The sequence below is a fragment of the Apium graveolens genome, chromosome 6 (genome assembly GCF_009905375.1).
Source record: "Apium graveolens cultivar Ventura chromosome 6, ASM990537v1, whole genome shotgun sequence".
Classification (NCBI taxonomy): domain Eukaryota; kingdom Viridiplantae; phylum Streptophyta; class Magnoliopsida; order Apiales; family Apiaceae; genus Apium; species Apium graveolens.
This window is the reverse complement of record NC_133652.1, coordinates 42,165,932-42,190,425: the sequence shown is the minus strand read 5'-3', so window position 1 is coordinate 42,190,425 and position 24,494 is coordinate 42,165,932. Positions and strand designations below refer to the sequence as shown.

At 32.6% G+C, this 24,494-nt stretch overlaps 2 protein-coding genes across 2 annotated transcripts; one reads left to right on the top strand and one right to left on the bottom strand.

The window, feature by feature from the left end:
• The first annotated feature begins 7,070 nt into the window (after positions 1-7,070).
• Positions 7,071-10,423, top strand: LOC141664079 (uncharacterized). Its single transcript, XM_074469939.1, has 2 exons — positions 7,071-7,833; positions 9,845-10,423. The coding sequence occupies exons 1-2, from the start codon at positions 7,558-7,560 to the stop codon at positions 9,971-9,973; spliced, it is 405 nt and encodes a 134-aa protein (XP_074326040.1). The 5' UTR covers positions 7,071-7,557; the 3' UTR covers positions 9,974-10,423.
• Positions 10,424-12,363: 1,940 nt separating this feature from the next.
• Positions 12,364-16,229, bottom strand: LOC141664953 (uncharacterized). The gene is made up of 3 exons (XM_074470912.1): positions 16,118-16,229; positions 14,303-15,760; positions 12,364-13,209 (listed from the first exon to the last, which is right to left on the bottom strand). The coding sequence occupies exons 1-2, from the start codon at positions 16,227-16,229 to the stop codon at positions 14,304-14,306; spliced, it is 1,569 nt and encodes a 522-aa protein (XP_074327013.1). The 3' UTR covers positions 12,364-13,209; position 14,303.
• Between the last annotated feature and the right edge of the window lie 8,265 nt (positions 16,230-24,494).

Sequence of the window (24,494 nt, the reverse complement as noted above, 5' to 3'; positions counted from 1 at the left end):
ATTCTTCAAGCTCATCTAGACTCTCTGCATCTCTTGCAGTTGCAGCATATCAGACATAATTTAAGTGTGGATGAACTCAAAAAGGATATTGCTGATCTGAAATTCTACAATTCTGAGAAGTTGGATTCAGTTATGCCTTATGGTACTATGCAAGATTTGTTGCTGAGATTGAGGAGAGAATCTGATGCTGACAAGAGGCTGGCCAAGTTGGAAAACAGAGTTCAAATCATTGAAGACTCTGTTGTCACCATTCTTCAAAATCAACAATCTCAGACAAATCTACTATTGCAGCTGGCAAAAGCACAAGGCTTGACCCCTGTCCTTGATGATAACAAAAAGGGGGAGAATAATAGGGAAGGGGAAGGAGAGCCATCAACAACAGTTCAAATATCAAAAGTGCTAGTTCCTGCCATCACCACTTCTCCAACTCTTCAAATCAAAGGAAAGCTTGATGGAATTGATCTAATCCAGATAGCAGCAGCTGAAATGAAAGTCAAAGAGCAAAGGAAGAAAATTGATGAAAGGATGCAATAAATCTTTGGTTCTACAACTTCAAAATCACAATCTGTGAAGCATAGCACAAAAGTGGAGCCAATCATCATGGAGCTCAAGCCAGTAAGGAGAAATAAGGTTGGAGAGACTTCTTCTAAGAATCTGAAACCTATGGTTCTCAAGCCCAACAACAGATCCAACAAGGACTCTACAAAGAACCCTCTAAGCCTTGCTCAGTTAAAAGGAGTGGATTTTCCTCTTCCAAAGCCTGATGAAGACAAGGTTTTGGGTGGTAAAATCATGAAGCACAAGGAGACCAAAGATGTGGTTGAAAAAATGAACATGACCATTATCTTTAGAGAGGGAAAGAGTATCTGTGTGATGCAAGGACATCCCAAATTCTCAATAGCCAAGAGGGAAGAAACCAGAAGGTTGAAGGAAGAAGCTAAAAAGCTAAAGGCTGACAAAAGAGCACAAGTAAAGCTTGAAAAACAGCTAAAGTCAAGTCAAGCTGAAGAAAAGAAAGAAATTGAAGACAAGAGTGAAGATGTAGGTATGGGGGATATGATTAGTGATGACGTGGAAGAAAGAAGTAAGGAAAGAAATGAATGACAGAAAGGGAACAGAAAGAAGGCCAATGCAAAAAGGAAGATGGTAGATGAAACAGAAGAAACCCAATCAAAATCCAAACCACTACCTTCTATTCCTGAACCCATTGTGCCTAACCCCTTCATAAACATCCATGGTGAAACAGTCACTCCTAAGGAGGAACCAATTGATTGGGACACCATCAAATTGCCCACCTTCTTAACCACTTCTCCACCATCAAAGAAACTGAAAAGGAAAATTAAATCAACACCTCCTCTAACCACAATCAAATTCACTCAGAAGCCTAAGCCTAAGCCACAAGCCTCAAAGGATGATTATGTTTACATTTGTGACATAAAGGAATTTTCAGACATTGAACTCTATCTGGATGAGCTGGAGGAAGTAAGGGGAATAGATGCCTACAGACAGCTTCCAGAAAGACTAGTGTTCAAATATAAAGAAAGTGGGGAAATGACTTGGTCTCTCTACAGAATTCTGAATGAAGGCTATTCTACCTTGGTTAGAGTCTACTCAGCCATAAAAAGGGATTCTGGCTTTACCAGGACTGCCAAAACTGAGATTCTCAACAAGATTGCCAACATAAGGAAAACTTGGTGGGAGCCCAATGCCTTGCCTAGAACATTACTCATCCAAGAGAGAGGAATTACAATTCATAAATCACCTCATTGGTTGATGGAGTTCAGAGACAATAAAGGAGTCAGAGGATTTTTCAGACTTGAAGATCAACTCAAGATTGCCTTTAATGAAACTCTCAAGGATATGCAATCTAAGTTGGACATCAATGAAGAAGATGAAGCTGAATTCTACAGACAACTCCAACTCCAAATAGAGGAGAATGATAGGAGGCTAGGGAAGAAAATAAGGGATCAAAGGAAAAGAAATTAATCTGCTCAGACTAAAGGAGCACCCTTGGAAACAATGTAATTCTTCAATTCTATCTCAGTATACACACTTTTGCAGCACTTTTGAATTTCTACTTTATTTTAGTTCATATGTTTGTTAAGTGTTTTGTTATCATCAAGTTGATCCCAAATTTATGCCTATAGTTCTAGTAGACATAAATAGGGGGAGATTGTTAGGAATATGTGTATTAGTTTGATGATAAGTTAAACAAAACACTTAAGTAGAAATCTAGTGTTTGTAGCCTCAACGGATAAGACCATTTTGGCTATCCGTTGAAGGAGTAACTTTACTTAGAAATAAGTTTAGTATTGTAGCACATTTCATTCTCTGTATTTAAGTTGTAATTCTTAGATGTTGTGGGAAATTATCAGTCATGTTGACTACTAGTGGATATGCAAATAGGAGGGCTAATTGTAAATATTTCATGCCTTGTAATTTTGTATAAGTGAAGTAGTATCAACTGATATTAAAGGCCTTCAACGGATGAGAAACAAAGCTTCAACGGATGTCTATAAAGCTTCAACGAATAACATCCATCAACGGATAAGTGCTTCAACGGATAAAGCTTCAACTGCTAAATGCATCAACAGATAAAGCTTTAACTAGATAAAGCTTCAACGGATAAAGCATCAACGGATGAAAGTTTCAACGGATGCTTAGTTTAATAGCAGTTGATAGTGACAATTCATAAGCTGACAGAGGCACATGGGTTGACAGAGACAAACTGGAATGAGGCAGCCTCTAGGAGGAATCAAGAAAATGCAGCATTTCCATTCTGGTGCAAACAAAGAAGTATTCAAAGATTCATAGCTAAACCTAAATTGTATTGGATAGAGAAATGAAGAAGAAACATGTGAAGAATCTTTTAATTGTATTTTACAGTTTTGTCTTCACTTGTAAACTTGGTGATATATAAACCAAGTAGCAGCTAGTAATTAGACGTGAATTTTCCAGAGCTGTTTAGAAAAATCCAGAGAGAAAATCATCTAGTTTGTACTAGGACGCAGCTGTGATTTAATTCTTTGAATCACAAATTTTCTGAAATAACACATCTCTGGTGGAACAACAAATCCACTAGAAAAGTTTTTAAGTCTGTTGTGTTCTTTACATTTGTGTTTGAATATATATCTGTCTGCATTAGCTGAAAGCAATTCACACACACTTGTTCATCAAAACACAATAGCCCAGAAACTGCTCAAAACTTGAAAAAGTTTTGAGATTTACATTCAACCCCCCTTCTGTAAATCTCATTGTTAGTTCACTGGGAATAACAATTGGTATCAGAGCTAGCTCTTAACATACAAAGAGTTTAAAGATCTATTCTGCTAACATCGTGAGTAAGAAGGATATTGGTGTAAAGATTCAAATCCTGGATAGAGATAACTATCATCACTGGAAAGTGAAGATGCATTTACATCTTCTCTCTCAAGATGAAAGCTACATCAACTGCATTGAAAGTTACGTCAACTGCATTGTTAGTTCACTGGGAATAACACTCCGGTCCAAGACCACCTATAGGTCCAGCTCTATCTGATTTCTATTTTTCATATTATTATTGATGATTAATAATATTTATATTAGTGTATATGGTCAAATTCAGTTGGTAACTAAATTAGTAGAGTAACTAAGTAAATATTTATAATAGGTCCACATGTATAAACACAAGTTTGTCATCTGTAACGACATTTATACCTTAGTGTTTTTCTTTTCATGCATAGTTCCATATTTTTAGTTACACGTTAACTTATGAGTGTTCCTTTATTTTTCATGTAATATTCTTTTCTTTTTTGTATTTTTTATATGTGTTTTTACCTACGTTAATTTTTTAGTGTTCTTTTGTTTTTCATATAATATTCTTTTCTTTTTTATACTTTTATACGTGTTTTTTTACCTCTATACACGTGTTCTGTGTTTTTAAAGGGGGATCTTTAATTTTTTTTGTGCTTATACACATGTTCTGTAAATTAAATGGGTGTTTTTTTAATATTTTTCATGCAATATTCTTTTGTATATGTGTGTTATGTGTTCTTAAATGAGTGTTTTTAATAAATTTTCTCTGTGTTTTGTATTCTTAAATTGGTGTTCTTTAATATTTTGTTATGCTCAAATTTTTTTACTAGTATTTTGTATTTTTTTATTTTAAATTAACGTTACTTTATATGCTCGGTAATTATTTAACATGGAATATTAGAATTTTATAATGGTCTATTATTTTTTGTACTAAAAAAATTTTCTACTCCAAAATTTTCTATATTTTGTAACTATCTTGTGTAATGTAACTTTTTGTTTAAAGTTCAATATTTTTAATTCGTGTACTGTAATTTTTTAGTGTTACGTATTTTTTAAATAATATTATGTTCTATAATAATTTCGGGGTCTTTAATCGATTTTATTTGCATGTTATATATATTTTTTCATTCTAGAGTTTTATATATTTATTTTACGTTATATCTAGTTTTTCTAATCGTATTTTCTAGAAAATATTGATAGAAAATAGTTAAGAAATAAATTCACAACAAAATAAAAAATTAAGAGAACACATTATGGTTATATTTGATAATTTTAGGTGTTCAATAACTATTCTAATTATTTTCCTAGTGTACAGTTCAATATATTTGAAAAATAATTTTATATTTTGTTATTTTTTATAATTTTTTGATACAGTATATTTTATATAGTATTTTGTATATTTTAATCTTATGTTACATATGTTGTGTTCTTCAATTTTTATGTGTTCAATAATTTTTTATGTTCACTAATTTACTTTTTGTGTTTCGAAATTTTATATTTCACAATATTTTATGTCTGTTTTCTTTATAAAATTAGGTATTTTGTGTTTTATATTTCATATTTATATTTTATGTTCACTAATTTGAATATTTACAGAACACATAAAAAGTACAAATAATATATTTTATTTTTTATGTGTTCTGTAAATTTATATTTTGTGTGTTCTATATTTTTTATGTTACTTAATTTATATTTTATGTGTTCTCTAATTTAAATTTTATATGTTCTCCATTTTTTTGCATGTTTTTTAATTTTGTAATATTTTTATATAATATGTGTAAAAAATATTATGCAAATTCAATTTCTAATTTATAAATGTAATATAAATGGATAAATGAAAGAATAGATAAAAAGAAAAAAACGATAAACAATGAATAAAAGAAAGGAAACACATAGTTTTTGGATTAAAACTACTAACAAACATTAAATGATAGGTGAGACAAGTTTTAGGTTTGGTGACACATGTCAAAACTACAATTAAGTTATTCAGTCACCAGGATATAAGAGTTACCATTTGATCTCAGGCCTTAATGTATATATATAGTGCTTTCATATTTTAATATCTCATTAATATTACTATTATTCTCCGTTTTGTAGACTAGTCATTTGAATTATTTTGCAATTACCTAATTTACTCTTTTCCTGTTTTACCTGTTATGCAGAATTTCCCCGATTTGATATTGAATTCATCAAGCGGAGTGTTTTTAAAATTTTCGTCCCGCCTAGAATGCCCAAAGTAAAGCGGTCCCAGAGATTACAATGTGACCTGAAAGAGTGGGGTCCAAGCAATACAATTATGTTGCATGTCTCGAGGTCACGGTACTGTACCTTGGATTTCATCAATTTCATGACTTCCTATTACATCTGCTCCTGCCAATCAGTCTCTTATCTTCCTCGTGAGTTTTGTGAATCTGGGACATGTAATTTCCCAAAATGCCCCCATGATACTTTTAACTACATTTATGATTGAGTAATTCTAAAGATTGAAAAAAAATTAGAAAAAACTATTACAAATTGATATGCCATGAGTAGGCGGTCAAATGAGTGGGTCGAGCATGCTTGACCGAATTTTGGACAGGCCGATTTGTTGACAACTGAAATCGTGAATGACCCGCGAGCATATACGATCCGAGCCGAACCGGACCGATTACATGTTGGAATACTCGTGAACCGCACACAAATAAATCGAATAAAACTGTTCAGCGAATATAAGCGAATAACAAACTGATTAAAGACAAAATAAAAAAAAATATAGGAGGCGGTTAAGCGTGAATTGCGGTTAACTCGCGAGTTGCCCATCCTTCTTTATTTATTTATTTATTTAATAAACAGTTGACTGTTGTAAATTAATGAATCAAAATTGTAAAAATAAAATGATTAATTTAATTCGGTAACTTTTAAAATATATTTTCAAATTTAAAAAACTAATATATATTAAAATAAGGAAAAAAGGACGGTACCATTATAAATTTTATTAATTAAAAAATATTACAATCCTAAAATCCTAGTTAATGGTGGTATTGTTGATTTTCCTTGTGAGCATATTTCAGTCGGATTATAAAATCCTAAAATCTACCATACAAAGGAAAGAAACCGGTCCAAATGCATACAAAATTAAAGATAACTGACAATTCGCGGGCGGGTTAACCGCGAATTCGCGTGCCTTCTCCCTGATAATTCGTTGACGAATTAATCAGTGCGGGCTGGTCCGGTTCCAGTTTTAGAAAATACAATTCGTATTTGGTTCGTTATACTTGACGGGTTGTACCAAATAATTAACCATTCGTTGACGAATCGAATTAGGCGAAATTTGATGAGCCGAATTGCGAACGGGCTGAGTCAACTCGTTTGGCCGGCTCTAGCCACGAGTGATATACAATATACAATAATTTAATTGTTCCTATTTGTGTGAATACATGAGATACATTTACATTTAATCAATACAAAATTAATTATGATATTTTATAATTATTTTGAAAACTAATTTTATACACCGGTATTTTTATCTGCGACTTACTGTAACTTCCGCTTGTACTAGACGAGGGAGTAACATAACATACTGTATCCCCATAGATAATTCACAGGATTCGGTAAACATTGATTTTCATGCATTCGCATCTGATAATATATCACACTATGTCAATACGTACTTGTGCTGCAACAATTACATGTTATGAACAGGTCGACTATTTCAGATTATATACAATACCAGAGTGAGTAGCTAAGAAAGTAGAAACATTGAACAAAAACTTGCAAGAAACAAGCAGAGCAAATGAAGCCCAAACACAAGCCCATGCAAAAATATTAAATACTCCAAATTAAAGTTGGAGGTAAAACAAAATAGTGAAACAGTGACATTTTATTGTCAGAATAACCAGAAGATAGGCTCTCTCTTTCTTTCTTTCTTCCCAGAGCTCTTCAAATCCCAAAGCCATTTGTCTGCACTTCTTTCCCAAACCACTCCTCTCATCTGTCATTCAACTGTGCACTCCACATTGTTTTCTATACATCCACACAAAGTCAGTACTAATACTATTACTTGTGTGTATCTATAGTAGACCTGCATCACTAGGTCTTGTAGCATGGAATGCCTTGGAAGTAGCACAAATAATGCTACTAGAATCTTCAATCTTTTTTAAATATTGTAAAGTTTTTAACTTCTTTTAACTGTCATTCTTCTTGTTCTTTGTATAAAGCTTGGTTTTTTACTGCTTGAGTTTTATAAAGATTTTTATGATATATTCAAGATTTATTTAACTAATCATGAGTGAAGAAGATCATGGGGGATGGTCACCTACTGGAGCTCCGGTGAATTTTCAGAGAGATTACTATTTTAGACATTTTGGTAACTCAGTCAATGCAGTTTCTTGTGGCTTTGTTGCTACTGCTATTCTCATTTCTATGTTTCTTGTTATGGCTCTGTTTGAGAGGTTTCTTAGACATACTTCGCCGGAAACATCGCCGTCCAGTGACCGGAGTCTTGCTGATGAGGTGTCACAAGTGGGGTACCATGGAAAGCTTAGTCACCCGTCACCCAAGGTGAGTTTTATAAACAAGTGCCTCTTCATACTATGATTATATCTGTGATTGTACATTGCTTAGTCTTTAATCTAGCATACATTGCAGTTGATTTGTTTTATTTTTAATGTTAGAATAATAATATAAAACATGATCTTATATTAGTATTCTTAAGCATTATATTTTTTACAAATTGTTTAAAATGCCTCCCAAAAGATTTTCGTCGAATGTTTATATCGAACGGACGAACTAAGTTATTTACATATTAACCTCCGAATACGAATGTTAACACTAGTTAGTTACTCATATTCGGGGCTCGGGATTGTTACAATATAATGTAAAGATACACTTGGGTTTTCCTCTAAGATCGTAGTGTTTTAGATGGACCGGTTAAACAAAACAATCAATAAAATATTTAAATTGGACAATGTTTTATGGTAACTGATTAAGTGACAATTGTTTTTGGTCATTATAGAAGTAGCTAACAATGAATATTGTTGATGCTGTTATCGACAAGTTTCTAATAAACTCCACTTGCTTGCTTCCTGCTGGCGAGAGAATTACAAACTATATTGTGATTGGGATTGATTCTTCTATCCATATATCCAGAAAAAGAGTGACAAATGAACATAAACTTGGATTTTGTGAGTAGGAGTGATATAATTAAACATAGGCATTGACTAAGCAGTATTTGTGTATATTATAAGCAAGTGCATTATTCCTGAACCTTTGATTTACAAGATGATTAAGCAATTGATAATGATACTTAAGGCCATCCGAGATTATGCTAGCTGGTTTATTGGTCCCCAATTCTGCCTCAAAAAGACTAGAGGGACATTGTGTGTCTCATGTCTGTAACCCCCACCCTTTTACGTCCATGTTAAATAATTGGCCCGTCGCTACCAATGTTTATGATGCTTCACATCATCTCATGGACACCACTTGGATCGCCGACAAGCCGCCATTTTTGTTTTGTTGTAATGTCTTTGTTTATTGTCTTCTTACTAGCATTAATGTGCTCGAGTTCGAGATTGATTCGATTAAGATATATAGTTGTTATAAGTCAAGAAGTATCTGCTAATGTGTGCCTCCTTATAAGAATGTACTGAAGAATTTTAGTGTTTTCAGGTATGCTTCATATTCTTAATGTGCAAAAGATAAACTCATACACTGCTAGAACTGGGAAAGAACACTTAGAATATCACAATGTGTAATGAACCAAACTTAAATGACCAAAATAGAGGAGCCAAAATAGTAAGTGCAATGCAAAATAGAGGTATGTGTTTTTAACTTATGGAAAACATGAAAGTCAAGTAAACAATACTATAGTTTGATGCTTTCCCATACAACTGATCAGTGTGGTATATATATATATATTCTGTGCTTGCATTACATGAAGACAGTGGCGGAAAATGAGGAGCATTTCACAATTTATTCACATTAGATATATAGTTATTAATAAAACAGAACCGATCAGCAGAAACTGTCTTATATGTGTATATTAATGGACAAATGAGCACATCTCGTAGTTGATGGGATGAGCCGGTGAGAGCAGCATCCATGTCTGCTGCCCTCATTATGCCAGCTGTTTGGTTCAATCTAATCAAATGTATATAAATCTTCCATTAGTATTATAATAGTTATGTCTGATAAATAAACTCAGACAAAGCACTGTTTTGAAGCAATCTCTCAACATACTAAAGACTGAACCATGTGAGTTTGTTAGAATTTTAACTGCATTGGAATATTTTAAGCCATTTCGTGTGTAAGCTGTTCAATCTGTTCTCTCTTAGTTCTTCAGTATGTGCTACTTAAGTATAAGGAAGAATAATTAGCTTAAATTATATTATTTGTTCACCTTTTGTTCCCCCTTGCCTCCGCGAGTAAGCATCTCTGTAAGTGCCAAGCAGGGGAAGTTATGCAAAGAACATCGTTTTCCAGCTGCATCATATTTCTATTTATGGATTTCGAAACTTGTTATTACACATGTTATCAAAGAGTTGTGAGGGCTAATTTCATTTCTCACTCTCAGATTCTTACGAGGCCGACAGAAATTTCAGTGTTGATGCCCGGAGAAACTATTCCTACCTTCATTGCACAGCCTGCTCCTGTGCCTTGTCCCCAAGAACGAGTATCATGGCCTCCTCATAATCATGCTTGATTTGCTAGTTGCACAGTGGTCGATCCTGAAATGAACTTGAGCAAAGCCATGAATGCGCATTCATCAGATAGTATTTTAGCAAAGTGGAGCCTTGAGTGTTTGCAGTTGTAATCTTTATCTGTACATATGTTGACGAGGATAGTGGACAGATTCTTGATTGAGTTTGGAGGTGCAACATATATGATACTATTAGCACCTAGTAGAATCAGTCATTCTACCTCTAACCTGGACTTAACTCTTCGATGAAACATTAAGTCATAAACCATATCACAAAAACTAAACCTAAAGTAATCATACATTTTGCCCCCAAGAACGTTGTATCTTAATAAACCCAACTATCTGAGTAGTTGACAACAGTGAGCAAACTTTTTGGCAAGCTCCTACTTCCGTTTAGTCTTCACCTTTTAGATTCCATAGATTGGGCATCCTAAAATTATCTTAAGACAAATTCCCACACACTAAGTAATCTCAAACTGTATACTCTGCATCCCAATAATAGCACTTCTTTTTCAGGGAGGCTGCTTATCTCATACCAATTGCAGTCATAACTGCCATTAGTAGTGTCACTCCGGTATTTCAACCTGAAAATACAAAAACAGATTTGGTAATGTTGATAATGCCATTATTTGGTTTGAATATCCTCTTAACTAACAATAAATCTCCAGTCTTTGATTCCACCAGATAAAGGAAAAAACGGTGAGCATCTAGCCCTGAACGTGAATTTATACCACATACTTCAGATCCTATCTTTATCTTCGTCCATGTTGGGCTCATATTGGGGACGGTGTTGCCATCAATGATATCTTCATTGTAAACAAAGAGTTCTCCACTAGTAGCAATAGCATAAAACTATCCAGCAAAGAACACAATGTCTTCAACAGATTCTTCCTGATCGTACATATAGCTCCTGGAAGGACTCCTAGGCTTTTAACTCTATACAACTCCTGGAAGGACTACTCCTAGACTCCTAACTCCACGCAACTCCCGGAAGGACTACAAAATTTTTTTTTTTGAAGCCCTGAGACACACATCTCATTCTTCATGAATCTCTAGCAATACTACCATCTGTTGTCTTCCATTTCTTCATTTGTTCGCAGCAATTTTTTGACGCCCAGTTACTCAATCGAACATAGCTTGGATACCATGTTGGATTTTTATAAATAAATGATAACTGATAAAAGATATTCTAAAAAAGTAAACTAAAACAGAACTATTTTATTATCTGAAGCAATACTTCTATAAAAATACATTATAATTCACCTCTTTATATAGGTGTACATTTAACCAATACACCTAATAAATAGGTAACCCTAACCTTATCTATAATTCAAAAACTACATTATCTAATAAATATTTAAACTCTATTTCTAACAACCTAATCAAAATCAATCCAAAAAACAATTCAAATAATTTTGAATTATTATTTCCAACACTCCCTCTTAATTCAAAATTTTTAAAATTACTTCACCAGTGATGTACTTCCCATCACCTCTACTATCGTTGCAGAGCACTTCTCTCCACAATTTCATTCGGGAGCCCTTCTCTCCACAGTTTCATTCGGGAGCCCTTCTCTCCACAGTTTCTTTATGGTGCACATAATCACCAATAACTCAATTTTTTTTTTTTATAAAAATACATTATAATTCACCTCTTTATATAGGTGTACATTTAACTAATACACCTAATAAATAGGTAACCCTAACCTTATCTATAATTCAAAAACTACATTATCTAATAAATATTTAAACTCTATTTCTAACAACCTAATCAAAATCAATCCAAAAAACAATTCAAATAATTTTGAATTATTATTTCCAACACTCCCTCTTAATTCAAAATTTTTAAAATTACTTGACCAGTGATGTACTTCCCATCACCTCTACTATCGTTGCAGAGCACTTCTCTCCACAATTTCATTCGGGAGCCCTTTTCTCCACAGTTTCATTCGGGAGCCCTTCTCTCCACAGTTTCATTCGGGAGTCTTCTCTCCACAGTTTCATTCGGGAGCCTTCTCTCCACAGTTTCTTTATGGTGCACATAATCACCAATAACTCAAATTTTTTTTTTTTTTTGAAGCCCTGAGACACACATCTCATTCTTCATGGTATCCGAGCTATGTTCGATTGAGTAACTGGGCGCCAGTCCTAACCGGATCAATCCCGCAAGCCCAACCTTGATAAATCCCAGCACGTGAGAAACTGGCCCAAGCACATGATGAGGACAACTGTCACGCATCAATCATGGGAGTAATCAGGGCACGTGTCAGAGGATCCTCAGAACATTCCTCAGCCAGTCCCACACTGACACGTGTAAAGTATCCACTCCGGTCAGGTGTCCTCCGCTCCGAGAACCAATGACTATGATCTAAAGGTACCAACCCCAAAACCCTAACTTAGGCTATAAATAGGCCAAGAAGGTGAGATTTTGGGGTTAATCACTCTCTCACACTCATATACACACAGTCACCTTGCATTCACATCTATCTTTATCTTCCCCAAAAACGAGTTCTTAGCGCCGCGAGACCCAAACCTCCCTTCTGGTGTTATTTTGTAGGAACCCATTACAACTACACCTCCACAGCGGCGAAGGATCCAGACGCGGCGTCGAAGAAGCAGCCCCGCCACCCGGAGTTATCACTTCCAATCTGAGCCATGATGATGACGAGGCTGGCCTACAAAAGGCTAGTGTATTAAAACGAAAATCAAGAAAATCTCGTTTCTGACAAAACTTGAGACAAATGACGCAGTTAGGATCTGTAGGTGTACTTCCAGATAAAACACATTTCATATGGGGATGAAGCGGTAAATCTGCTGGAGAAGAATTTTTGTCATAAAGATTATAAAGGAATGGTTGGTCGAGAAGTGCCTAAAAGTAACCATCCATCAAATGAAGCATAAATTTTCATCCGGTAAGAATACAAATCCAGAGAAAAGCTAGATTCATTTTAATTTGACCCAATACGGAGATGTTTATGCCACTTGAATGGATTAGTGTTAAAATGTATATTACTGTCATATGTTTTTCCCTTTAGAATCAACCAGGGAGTTGTCGGCAAGATGTGATTTTGCCATATTTGTTTAGCAACAAATCGCCATGAACGACAAACAACAAGACATTGATAAAGATCAAGAAAGTGATGGTTGTTCATATCGCGAAGTAGTCCAAAGATAATGAACACAATATCAGCAGGTATGTCAGCCCAAGACACTCTGTGATCTATGTTACTGAAGGTGTTTCTGCGAAAAAATAAAAGGAGATAGAATTTAAAACCTGAAGAAAGAACCAAGGATAACAGAAATGACATATTAGCTTATGTCAAGCGAATAAAGGGAATGTTTAGGACCGGACATCACCCAAGTTAGTTTTTTCTTACAGGGACTATATTTCTACCTATGTATAATGTTCCAAATAATCAGGACAGTGATATTCTTAGAATATCATTTTCCCTTTATTAAAACAAACTGATTCATTAGGCCAAAAAATGATTTAGCAACTAGATGTCGGAAAATTGTCCCTCTTTTTTTATAGACAAGAAATTTAACATCCCTTTAATAGCATCAGATTTTATTGAGATCATTAATCAAGCGATACTAGAGAATAATATTAGCAACTGGTTTGAATAGCTAGCCAACTAGACTTGCACTAAACTGGTAAAAAAATAAATATAATGCAAAAAACAATATATTTAGCAACCAGTTTCCTAGAAAAGACAGCATAAGTGCATGGTATGAGGTGGTTTCAAATAGCTACAGACTAATGTGATGCTTCTGCTTATACTTATCTAAATTTTTTGAGCTGCTCAAATTGCTACAAAGTCTTGCAGTAAAACACTAATGGCAAGTTTCAACACTTATTGTTCACAAAATTTACATTGTCTTCCATAATCTTCTCGTACGTGTTTCTATTATTTTGAACTTGTAATATATAAACTTGCTACTATATGACGAAGATTTGATCTTTGATCTCTAGACCCCATTCATCCTATATTAACATATGAATATGAGCGACAGAGCATGGGGGTAATATTGACGAAAAGATTGAATCTTTGATCTCTAAAACGCATGAATTCACAAAAAATCAAAGTTGCAAAGAGATCAAGTTGCTATTGGGAGAAAAAAAGGTAAACAAATTTATTCATATAAAAGAGAGATTAAAACTGATATGCACCTTTGTATGGGAATAAAAGAAGAGACAGCAAGTTGATTCGATTTTGTTTCTAAGCAAGTCACTGCAGGTATCCTATTCATCATTGAATTAGAGTAAATTTAATTGCAGAAACTAGGTGGTTCATCTCTACCCTTTTGTATACTAAGAAATTTACCTACATACCTTATTCAGTTTGTGGATTACGCTTTTTTGGAATTGAATTGCCTATATAACATTGTCGTGAAGCTCGTTGATCACCGCATATCTCACCGACTCCAAATTCTGTTGGGAATTTCATTTTAAGATGGGCAATGGATGTGATTGCTCTGAGTGGACCGATAATAGTTCTACCAATGATAGCATTGAAATTTGATTTTGCATTAACCACATAAAACTTGACCCCTTGCCAAACTTGGCATGGTGGAGAGCCGAAGAGGACATGGAGGTCAACGATGCCCACGAGCTTGACCTCGTTTCCTGTGAATCCATATAGAGGTGTGGCTTTAGCTGTGTCGAGCTTCCTATCTCCCAGATCCATTTTAGAGAATGCACTGTAGTACAGAATGTTTTCCGAGCTTCCATTGTCTACCAAGATTTTTTTGACTGTGTTTGTTCCAATTTTAGTTGTGATGATAAGGGCATCTTGATGATCCTCAATGATGTCGTCTGTATAATCCTCATCTGAGAAGGAGATTACTGGGGTTGGATTCTTTCGCGGCCTTTTGGATTCAATCCTGTAAACATCTCTAGCATATAGTTTTTTAGAATTATTTGAGGATCCTCCAGCCGAATATCCTCCTGATATGACATCAATCACCCTGTCTGAGTCATGACTCTGGGATCTATGAAGTTGAAGATTATCCAGGTAACGGGCTAAGTGTCCATCACGCACCTTTTCCTCTTTGAGGTTTGTCAACTGGAAGCATGTTTCTGTTTCGTGACCAGTATCTTCATGATAGTCACAATATTTGCTGCTAGGTGGTCTGTTCGGATTCATAGGTCTCGGGGGTCTATAAGAAGGATCAGTTTTGAGGATTGCCAAGATCGTTTCCTTATCAGTGTTCAACTTTATAGGTTCTTGATAATCTTTACTCCTCGAGGTTGGTTGTTTACCACCATGGTGTGTAGGCTCTTCTGTAAAGCGGGATTTGTGATAGATGTGAGACGTTGGTGATGATTGAGATTGTCGTGTGCCTCGGGGCCTCTCTTGCTGTTGTTGTCTCGTGCCGTCACTTTTTTCATAGTCACGGGGCCTCCTCGGGCTTCGATCATATCGAAGCTTCGGAGATCGGGAGTGCTGGATGCTCTCGACAGCCTCTTGGAGAGTCAATCTGTGTTCTATAATTTTTATTGCTGCCTGCAATGTCTTGGGTTCTTTTTCAAAGAGTTCCTCGAGAAGCTGGCTGTGACGAGACCTGTCGATGCCGGCTATGAGATAACTTACTGATAATGGATCAACAAGGTCAGTAATTTTTGCAATATGGGCACAAAAGCGAGTGAGATATGCTCGTAGGTCCTCGTTTCGTTGGTAAACAAATTGATGAAGTCTGATGGGTCCGTGGATCCATCGAAAGACTCGATAGGGGGAACCTTTAATTCTCTGTTTATCTTTGCATTCTCTATTTTCAAGAAGTGGGGACTCTCAGAGGTCATCTCAATGCCTCCGCTTTGAGTTCGAATATAGTTTTTAATGAGAGTTAAATCATCCGCTAGTTTTGAAAGCTTTAAAGTTTGACGTCACTTGGAGCTTGTATCCTGGCTTTCTTCTCCCTCGGAGGCCTCGTCATCCTCTGCTTTCATTTGTTTTCTCTTCGAGTGGTACGAGCCTGCCGACTCCTCATACTCAGAGAACGTTGAGCGTTTTGATGGGAGTCAGGTGGAATCATGCTCTTTTGTATGGTATTCTAATGATTCGTAGTCTTCTGATACTTCAGAGAGCTCTTTATGTAGACGCATGATTTCCTTTTTACGTCTAATATTTTCCTGTTATCAACTTACGCTCTCTTTCGAGTAGCTGTTGCTCCTCGTCGTCTTCATCTGGAATTGCTGTTTCATCATCTTTGACGTCTTTGCTTTTGTCTCGCTGTTTCTTATCGAGATGTAGGCGCATATCACTGAAGCTTGAACGAGGGTTCTGTCACGGCCTTTCAGTCGTTTTTTCCGATCAACTGGATCTTATTGGGTTGGCCTTTCACCAGAGACCTCGTCTTCAGGGTTAAACAACAATATTTTGGGTTGGAGTATAATTTTGTATTTTAGATCTGCTTTTTGTAGTATGCTCTTAATCTCTTTCGTAGCCGGAGCTTGAGCTTCAGCCTGCTTTGGTGGAGTTTCTCTGTGATGCGAGATATCGTCTTCCAATTTGTTAACTGAGAATCCCCCTCCTTCTAGCGCCACTGTTGGACCTAAGCCTCAATATCCTAAAATAGCCAACCCCTCTCAATGGAGTGGTTCCCTCCTATTTATAGAGAGGTATCCCATATTGGGCCTAAGTGGGTAAATGGGCCTAACTAACTAAGTGGTCTTAACTATGTAAGTGGGCCTAACACAGTTATTCTCCATTCAAATATGATTTTGATTTGGGCCACGCTTTTTTTTGACGGAAATTTGAGCCACACTTTAGAAAAATGTGAAACCCGACATTCAATCTAATTCCGAAAAGAAACATAAAAAAGCCAATGAGCCTAATTTTTTCTTGAAAATCCGACAAAATCAAAAAATCCAGATAAAAGTTCGAATTAACACATATTTACCTGGATATTTGAAATACCGGGAAAGTGATAATAGACAGAGTTGTTTAATTTGACAAAATATAGCTATTAGAATTGACTGGGAACTCCAAATACCGGTACAAAGGAGTAAGTCGCTTACCCAACCCTACCTAGCTTAGTTGCACTTTGTTAGGGCGAAAACACGCGCTAATATTCACGCAAGTATACGCGTTCGTAAGTAGTATAAGATATAAATCAGATTCGTTCCCACATAGACTGGTTTAGGTTAAGTTCAACTTATGCACCTATGCAACAATGTATGGTTATCGCTCAATGCTAAGACAAATAATAAATTGGGTTTTGATTAAACTAAGAGATTATACTAAATAACATTAACTAAAGAATTGAGGTTGAATTACTATATATGACAAACATGGGATCCTAACTTCATTAAATACTTCATTCAATAGTCTTTTTGTTCTTAACCTTAGCATGCAATGGTGATGAAACTAATCAGATAACACGAAACTAGTAAACGCCAACTTTCGTTGTACGAATACCCTACTACCAAGCATCCACAAAAGAGATATAAGTTGAATAAACACCAATTATGCTTAGTCCTTATATGTCTATAAAAATTGAAAACATAACGGTTTAATGCGCAAGTTATTTATCGTGATTACATAGGGCAAGTAAGATGGTTAAAATTATTTACGAATCATGCATAACAAATACATGAACTATGCTAGTATGGCAAGTTCTAAACCTCTATATTCACTTTCGCTTCAATAGAGATTAACACGCTATCTTATATGTTAGCTACACACATAAGACGAATAAGCACAACCAATACTGTGATATCAATCAATCACCACACACCAAGATATTGAAACAAATTAACTATAGAAATCCATAAGTAAATCCGTTAGAACCACACGATAACGATTAGTTCATAATCGAACTCATCATCATCATGGTTCCAATGAAAGCATGATAATAAACAATATAAGAGTGCTAGGGTTCAAGAACAAATCGAAAACGAGCATCCAAGTATCAACTATATTAAAGAAAATGAAAGTATTCTTCTCCGTAGCCTTCTCGTGCTCTCTAGGTCTCCTTATTGCTCTCTCAGGCCTCCTTGTTGTTAAAAACGTCTTTTTATTGGTATATATAGGCTCCAGGATGACCAGAACTCTCAAAATCTTCAATTTCGACTAAAATCAGGATTCTGGGGCAGAAACCGGGCGCAGGCGCGCTGTTTTCGGGCGCGGCCGCGCTGAAATAGTGATTTCAGCTGCGCGGGCGCTCTGGTTCTGGCGCGGCCGCGCTGACCTTTTGGAATTTTTCTGTCAATTCTTCTTTTGGCCATATCTTGAGTTATGTTCGTCAGAATTAGGTGATTCAACTGCCCACGTGAAACTAACGAGATTCTCTACAACTTGAGAATGACCTAGGCTTCCAATTCTGATCTCTTTTCAGCATATTTTTTTGAAAAGCTCCTTTCTTCATTTAACTGATGTCTGAAATGCAATAACACAAAAACACATCAAAAATACCAATAATTTGAGACCAAAACACCAACTTAAGCCTGTAATGAAGCGTTCCAAGTAGATATAAAATCCACTTATCACACTTCCTGAGTCAAACGTGAAAAACAAAAACAATCCATATATTATTAATAAATACTAGCCTATAACCCGTGCGATGCACGCATTATTTTTAACACTCGAATAATTTTTAATAATATATTTTATTTTAAAATTTTAATTTATTAATATAGATTTTCAACAGTTGAAAAATAAATTGAAAAATATAATAAGTTATAATAATATATGTTTTATGATAATTTGAGACTTGACTGAAAATAAATAATTATATCCCATATATAATTAGTGTAAGGGGTTTATGTGGTACATGAAGATGGTATGGTCTTCAAGGTCAGTATTGTAAATTCCTCTCTATTAGTTCAGTGAAAACAAGTAACAGTAGAAAAAATAATACAACGTGTACTAGATTGACAAAAATAACCTAATAATTATAAGCCCAAAAAGTAGAATACAAAAATCACAATAAACATAAAATACAATAAAAATATTAGAAAGAAGGTAATAACCGCATAAGACATACCCTCTAAAAATTCACTTGCATGTCACACCAAAATTCACCCACAAATTTTTTATTAAAAAGATTTTAATATAAAAAAGTAGACAAAGTAAATTGAAATTCATAATATTTACCATATGAAAATTTATAATTTTTTTATAAATTAAAAATTACAAATAACATAAATTTCATGAGTAAAGTAAGAAAAGTAAATAAATCCAAATTAAAATTAATAAAAATATTATTATCAGCTTATTTATGATAATTATATCCTATATATAATTGGAGTAAGATACACAAATAAAAATTTATTTGTATATGGAATAATAAATTTATTAAGTAAAGAATTATAAATTTAATAATTTTAAAATTATCAAAATTATTAAATCCTATATATAATTTGAGTAACGAGGTTTTGGTAGTACCGTGTGGTCCTCGCACGTGCTAAAATATATGTATAATATAAACTATATTTATTTCATTTATTCTATTATTCTACTATAATATCTAATAATTTGTATAACAAACACAATGGACAATTAATTAAGAAATTTTACTATAATCATATATTTTTAAATGATATAAACAATATTAAAAATATTATATTACATATATAATCCAAGTAACAATTATTCTAATAAAAATAAATTTAAGTAGCAATTATCAAATCATTTATAATCGGGTTAAAGTTGTATCATTTTTAAAAAAATAATGGAGTGGGTAAGTTTGATTTAAACTATTTTTGAATAGAAAATTTTCATCTCTATCATATAAACTAACGAAAAACAGTTATATTATATTTATGTATAAATATTACATTGTTTTGTTTCATTTTGTAAAAATAAAAAATTAGGATTATATTTTAAAAAATTTAGAGCACATGAATCCTCTAAAACATAAAATGAGGAATCTATATAATATAATAAGAGTGAATCTATTATAATTCAAAATTAAAATAAAGATCTAATAAAATACATTATTAATTATATTTATTTCATTAATTCTTTTATAATATTTAATAATCAGCATAACAAACACAATAGGTAATTAACTAAGAAATTGAATTATAATTATATATTCTTAAATTATATAAAATAATGTTAATTAGTGTTATATATAATACAAGTAACAATTATCTTAATAAAAATAAATATAAATAACAATCAACAAATGATTTGTTAATCGGGTTAAAATAATATCATTTTCTTAAAACAATTTGAAATGGGTAAGTTTGATTTAAAATATTTTTGCATAGATAATTTTAATTTTTATCTTATAAAATGAGGATTACATTTAGATTGAATTTATGTATAAATATTACATATATTTTGTTTCATTTTGTAAAACAAGAAAATTACGGATTGTCTTTGTAACACCCCCTTTTTATTAATAAAAGGAGATATTACTTAAAATCCATAAACCTGCAAACAGAGTACTAATATATTTCTAACAATAATTTAAAAATCTAAAATTTCTAAAATAATATTAAATCTCCAAAATGTCTAAACCAATAATATCGATTCTGAATTCTCCAAATAAATAATTAAATCTAAATACTGATAAAGTCCGAAATCCTAATCAATAAAAGAGGTAGCTCTCCATCACACAGTCCCAAATTCCCCTAAACACCTGCCAGAAAAAGAATACGGCATGAGTCAAACGCCGAGTACGGATTTGGAATACAATTTATAAACAAAGAGATCAGAAATAAATAATCAGCAATTTATAATAAAAGAACAATTTTAAAAATAAGTAAGGCTGAAACAACGAGAGGTTATGATACTTCATACCGAGATCAGAAAAATACAAATACACACATCATAGGGTACCTAATATGTGCAACAGAATGGATAACGTGTACGACATATACAACGTCACCATAAATCAAATCAAAAATCAAACTCTGGGTGCACCCACGTATCCTGAACAAATATCAAATGCGCAAAAACTCCTCCCAAGAGCTAACAGAAGGATACGCCGTGACCAATCACACTGTCACGGAAGTGTCATGTCACTGGTGCCGCAATGACATGGCTGTAGTACCCCTACAACTGGTTAACTCGGTATACCCTATATCTCTAACGGTTCAAAATAAATATTCTCGCAAAATTTAAAACTCACCTGAGACAAATGATACAAATTTTCAAAGCAGGTGGGTGTCATAAATAATTTTTGAAAACCGCATAAACATATATCTAAATTTTCAAAACCAAATTTTAAAACAATTTTCGGAAGTTAAAACGACCAAAGCAAATATTAACGATATGAGCAGAAAGTAGAACGGAACGAATCAAATAAATATAATAAAAAAGAGGAGTAGCGCCGAATAAAAAGGGGACAGAATCCGTAGCTCAAAAATCGTAAATAAAATACTAACGAAGTCCACGAGTCGCTAAATTTCCGGCCCGTGATCTAAATACAAAAGATAGAATTTACTATTAATATACATTCTTTATATTCGTTTATTTAATTTTTACTTATAACCTGTTACTAGTCTTGCGGGACATTGCTACAGTCCTGCGGCCTCACTTTGTAATATATGGTTGAATCATTATTGGATTTAACAAACCAGGACACCAGAAAATCAATTAACCACTTCTCAACTTAATGTACATAAAACTCAGTAAAATATAGTTTAATAAATTGACGCAGTAACATGACCAACAGTTGGAAAATATTAAACAATTGAAACAAGGCAATTCCACTTTAAAATATTATAATCAATATTTGACTGTTCACTGGACATACATAAAGGCACAATAATTTATACTAATATTATATTATAAATCTGCATACGTAAATAATTCTCCATATTTTATTTTCAAATAATATAGCATTATACATCACAAGACACAAAATATATTACATAAGTCCATTAACTTCTTTAGTATAATTAGGAAATCATTAATACAATCAATAAACAAATTTATAAATTCAATTTAAAAATATAATAACAAACTAATCACTACATAGTACTAAGGGCCTATAAACCATGTAAGCATATTAAGCATAACAGGGAACCATAATCTTGAAACTTTGAGTTTGTACTACTTTTGTTTACCATAACATCTCAACACGTACATACAAAAGCAAATAATTCTATAAATAAGATAATATAGGGTAAACCAAGTAAAGTCTAAGTCGATGGATATAGTATCTTAAATCAACTGAGAAGACAAAATTCTCACAACTTCACTTATTAATCTTTTTGCTTAACCTTGTAGGGTTTTATTGTAAAGGTACGTTTATGTATAAATATATAGACTCAACTCTTCTATTACGGTTAGAACTTATTTTATTAATCAAATATCTATTAATAAACCTATTCCATCTCTAATTAGTAAGCACAAATTATTATTATTATTATTATTATTATTATTATTATTATTACCTAAAATTCATGTATATTACAGTCTTTTAAAAATTTAGTGTACATGAATCATTAAAATATAAAAACTAGGAAGAAATATATAATAATAATAAATGATTACAATTCAAAATTACAAATATAATAAAATATATTTAAAAGTACTATGACAATTGATTAGTAAAAAAAAGTACTATGATAATTAAATATAAAATAATTTTTTCAAAATTAGTACTAGAATGGAAATAATTATAAAATATTGTTACAAACACGGCATGATAAAATCCCAAACAACTTTTCAATCTTTGATCAAACTCCTGAAAATAAAATATATAAATAAAAGAAAAATAATTACGTAAATATATTATGTGATATGATTAAAATATTTTTCTTACAAATTTGTAATGTTAAAATAATCAGATAACAAAGATATAAAATAAATTATAACACATATGTTATATTTAGGTTATCAAAGTCAAATATACAAATACAATAATAACTAAATATATAAGTACAAAAAGTAAACAAAATTGAAAATTATATTATTTACGAAAAACATAAAATGTATTCAGAAAATAAAAATATTAAAATAAATTTAATGAAATAAATAAAAAATATTAAAATGTTTTCTATAAAAAAATGATAATCATCCCGTGCATCGCACAGGTACTCGAACCTTGAACCTGTAAAAATTGTTAAAAATAAAGAATATAAAAGTTTAAATATAATATGTTGTTGACGTGATTCGAACCGTGAATTTATGAGAGCAGCTTAAATATTAATATAATATTATTTAATTAATACATCCAACGGTTCCCATCTGTCTGAATTTAGATATGATGATTGTTATATACCGTATATACCGAACAACCGACTAACTACCAAATAGAGGGTATTCTGCTTATAATAGTATAGTATAGATATATGCAAATAAAATATATTTCTTTATTAAAGTATGTGTTAGTTATTTTTTTTAAATTTATTTTTAATTTCCATGTAAAAATATTTTATATTTTAAATTTTAGTTAGCGTAAGATTTTACAATCAAAAATATTAATATTGAAATCTAATTTTTAATTATTATTTCAAATCAATTTTATTTTAGAATTTATATTGTACATTTATAGTTTATTTAATATAAAAGATATCAATTATTTAAATTCATGTGTTATAATTTCAGTACCTATGTTTGTTAAGATATTAATAAAAAAATAAATCAGAAAGATTGCGTGTATGTAATTATTTTCTTTTGAATTTACATATTAAAAAATTAATGATAAACACCAAGATAATTATAATAAGTAAGATATAATAATTATTAAAGTATAAAATTTGTTATGAAAAAAAATAAAACTAGTAAATCAAATGAATGATCAGGAAGTCAAATAACTATTGCTAATTGAACAAGTTTATAACATTTACCGATAAATTTATATAGACGGGAAGTATAACTTCCTAGGTAAATAAATTCCCTAGGGTAACCAAACAAACAGTATAGCAAAATGATGAATGGGAAATTGAAGAAAGTAAAGGTGACATAATTTGGGTGGGTAAAGTTATATCAAAAAATGTATGTACTAGTAAATTCATACAAACCATTTTTAATCGAATATGGAAAACCAATGATGTTTGGAAAGTAAAGATATTTAGGTATGAAGAAGGAAGTACAATACATATCTTTTAAACAAGACGAATGGATGGCATGCAAATAGTATTATGATATTTGAAGAATGGATCTGGGAGATGGAAAGATGCAAAATTAGATGAGTGTTCAATGTTGGGTGAAAATTATGAGATTTCCTTTAAAAGCTTTGACAGGAGAAGTTATGGAGTTAAAGTGAATATGTTGATGAATGGATTGAATTATGATGAATGTTGACAACAAGTTATAGAGTCAAAAAAGATGAAGAATGAAGTTTGTGTAAGAATGAACAAAAGAATATAAAGAAAATAGATAGTGAAATAGATGATGTAGTGATAAGTGGAATTGGTGATCCAAGTCGGTTGGATGAGGTAATAAAAGGAGGCTTTGTACTTGGGAACTCTACTGCTCACATGAATAAATTGCAGGGACAGAGAAAACGAATTTCAATTAAACATAAAGCATGGAACAATAAAGATAAAACAACAGGAAAAAAAAGATGAATGAGGAGATTAATTTTTTTTTTTGCAATGGAACCAAAAATTAATCTCA